At 25.5% G+C, this 1,712-nt stretch overlaps 1 protein-coding gene across 1 annotated transcript; it reads left to right on the top strand.

Moving 5' to 3' along the window:
• The first annotated feature begins 131 nt into the window (after positions 1 to 131).
• Positions 132 to 953, top strand: LOC126909879 (protein YIPF3-like). Its single transcript, XM_050692292.1, has one exon. It carries the CDS (start codon positions 278 to 280, stop codon positions 926 to 928), a length of 651 nt encoding a protein of 216 aa, XP_050548249.1. The 5' UTR covers positions 132 to 277; the 3' UTR covers positions 929 to 953.
• The last annotated feature ends 759 nt before the right edge of the window (positions 954 to 1,712 follow it).

Here is a 1,712-nt window from a genome sequence, read left to right as displayed (position 1 = left end):
ATTTTAAATGAAAATAGTTACGAGATGTCAATTAACTTCTCAAAATGGTTTTTAAATTTATCATGCAATATTTTATGAATCATCCACAATTGGTGGATAAATTAGCAAATTCTAACTCAATGAAGGCGGCTGCACGATTTGTTGTTCATAAGTTCATTAAAGCTAAATCTTTAACAGAAGACGTGAAAACTGAAAAAGTAGAAGTAATATTGAAAAATTGGTCTGAGAAATTAAAAGAAATAAATAACAAATTAGATGGTAAAAAGTAATTTTTGAGATGGTTATAAAGAAGTCAAGAATTAAAGATCATTCAATTGTATTTTTGGGCTCACATCCTTCAAAGAAAAAAGGTGGAATTAAAGAAATAATATCTCATTTTATAATATCTCCTGGTGATTTGCTTAAGAGAATATTACATTCATTTTTACCTCCTTTTCGTTCTTATTATGTTCATATTGATTTCATGGGACCTGTTTTGGCATTTGTTATTTTGGCTACTACACTTAGTTATGGGCATGCTTACAAAATTACATCTGCTGTATATCATCGATCACCTTCAGAAATTTTATTTTTTTATTGCTCTTTGATGCCAGTTCTTTGTTATATTTTAACTCGACTAGGACAATCAAAAATTTCTTTTGTACAATTGATATCATTACTAGGATATGGTTTGTATGGATATGTTTTCACACTAATTATTAGTTTTATATCAGATGAGACGAACAATATTTTATTTTTTATGGCTATGATAATATTTACTGGATCTAGTGTTTTAAGAGTATGTTTAATAGTACTTGTAACTATCAAAATACCAGTGGTTAGACTTCTAGTATGTAGTATTATTGCAATTGTACAAGTTTTATTTGTTGTGTTTTTGTACTTTACATTTGTTCATTCTAGTTTTAAATTTGTAAAAATTAAAAAATAAAATTGTATTAATTAGTTTTTGTGAATAGTTATCATTAAAATGTAGTTATAATACTTTAAGAGTTAAATTATTACAATAGTGTTAGGAATTAATGATTTTATTTATATATAAAATTGATCACAGTATAATATAGTTTAATCACTCTACAAATATATTTCAAACTTAATCAAATTTGAAAAAAAGTTCAAGTATGGATTTTTACACCATTTACAATTCACATTAAGTTAATAAAATATATAATAATAACAGTAGATATATTAACTTATATATTTAAATATAACAAAATAAAATCAAATATTGGTTAATTGAGCAACGGGACCTGGAAGGTAGTCGGATAAATAATTACCAGCCTAAAGAATGTTATATATTATCCATGACCATGGCGCATTAGTGAACTACTCTCTTCCATCTATATTAAACTACTGATTACAATAGTGTTTGCAACTATTATTTAATAAAATAATATTTTACTGAATAAAGCACTTCAATAGGTTACTCCTTCCATTTTTACTTTCATAACTGAATGTTACGTACTCTGATCTAATAGACCAGAGACCCGGTAAAATAAGAAAAGAATGATTTATTTTTTTATTGAAATAGTTATTAACTATATTCTATACTAGGAACCTAGTATTTTTTGGTATGTGAAGTAAAGTGGCATTAAATGTAAGCCAAAATTAAGACGTGGTGAGGTCCAGGATCCAAAATTGAAGTATAATTTCTACATCATAGGTATCATTTTAGCTTTATAGTTTATATTAACTATAGTAATTATTTATTATAT

The sequence above is a fragment of the Daktulosphaira vitifoliae genome, unplaced genomic scaffold (assembly GCF_025091365.1).
Source record: "Daktulosphaira vitifoliae isolate Bord-2020 unplaced genomic scaffold, ASM2509136v1 Scaffold_1777, whole genome shotgun sequence".
NCBI classification, from domain to species: Eukaryota; Metazoa; Arthropoda; class Insecta; order Hemiptera; family Phylloxeridae; genus Daktulosphaira; species Daktulosphaira vitifoliae.
The sequence above is the reverse complement of the archived record's forward strand: the minus strand, read 5'-3'. Positions and strand labels throughout refer to the sequence as shown.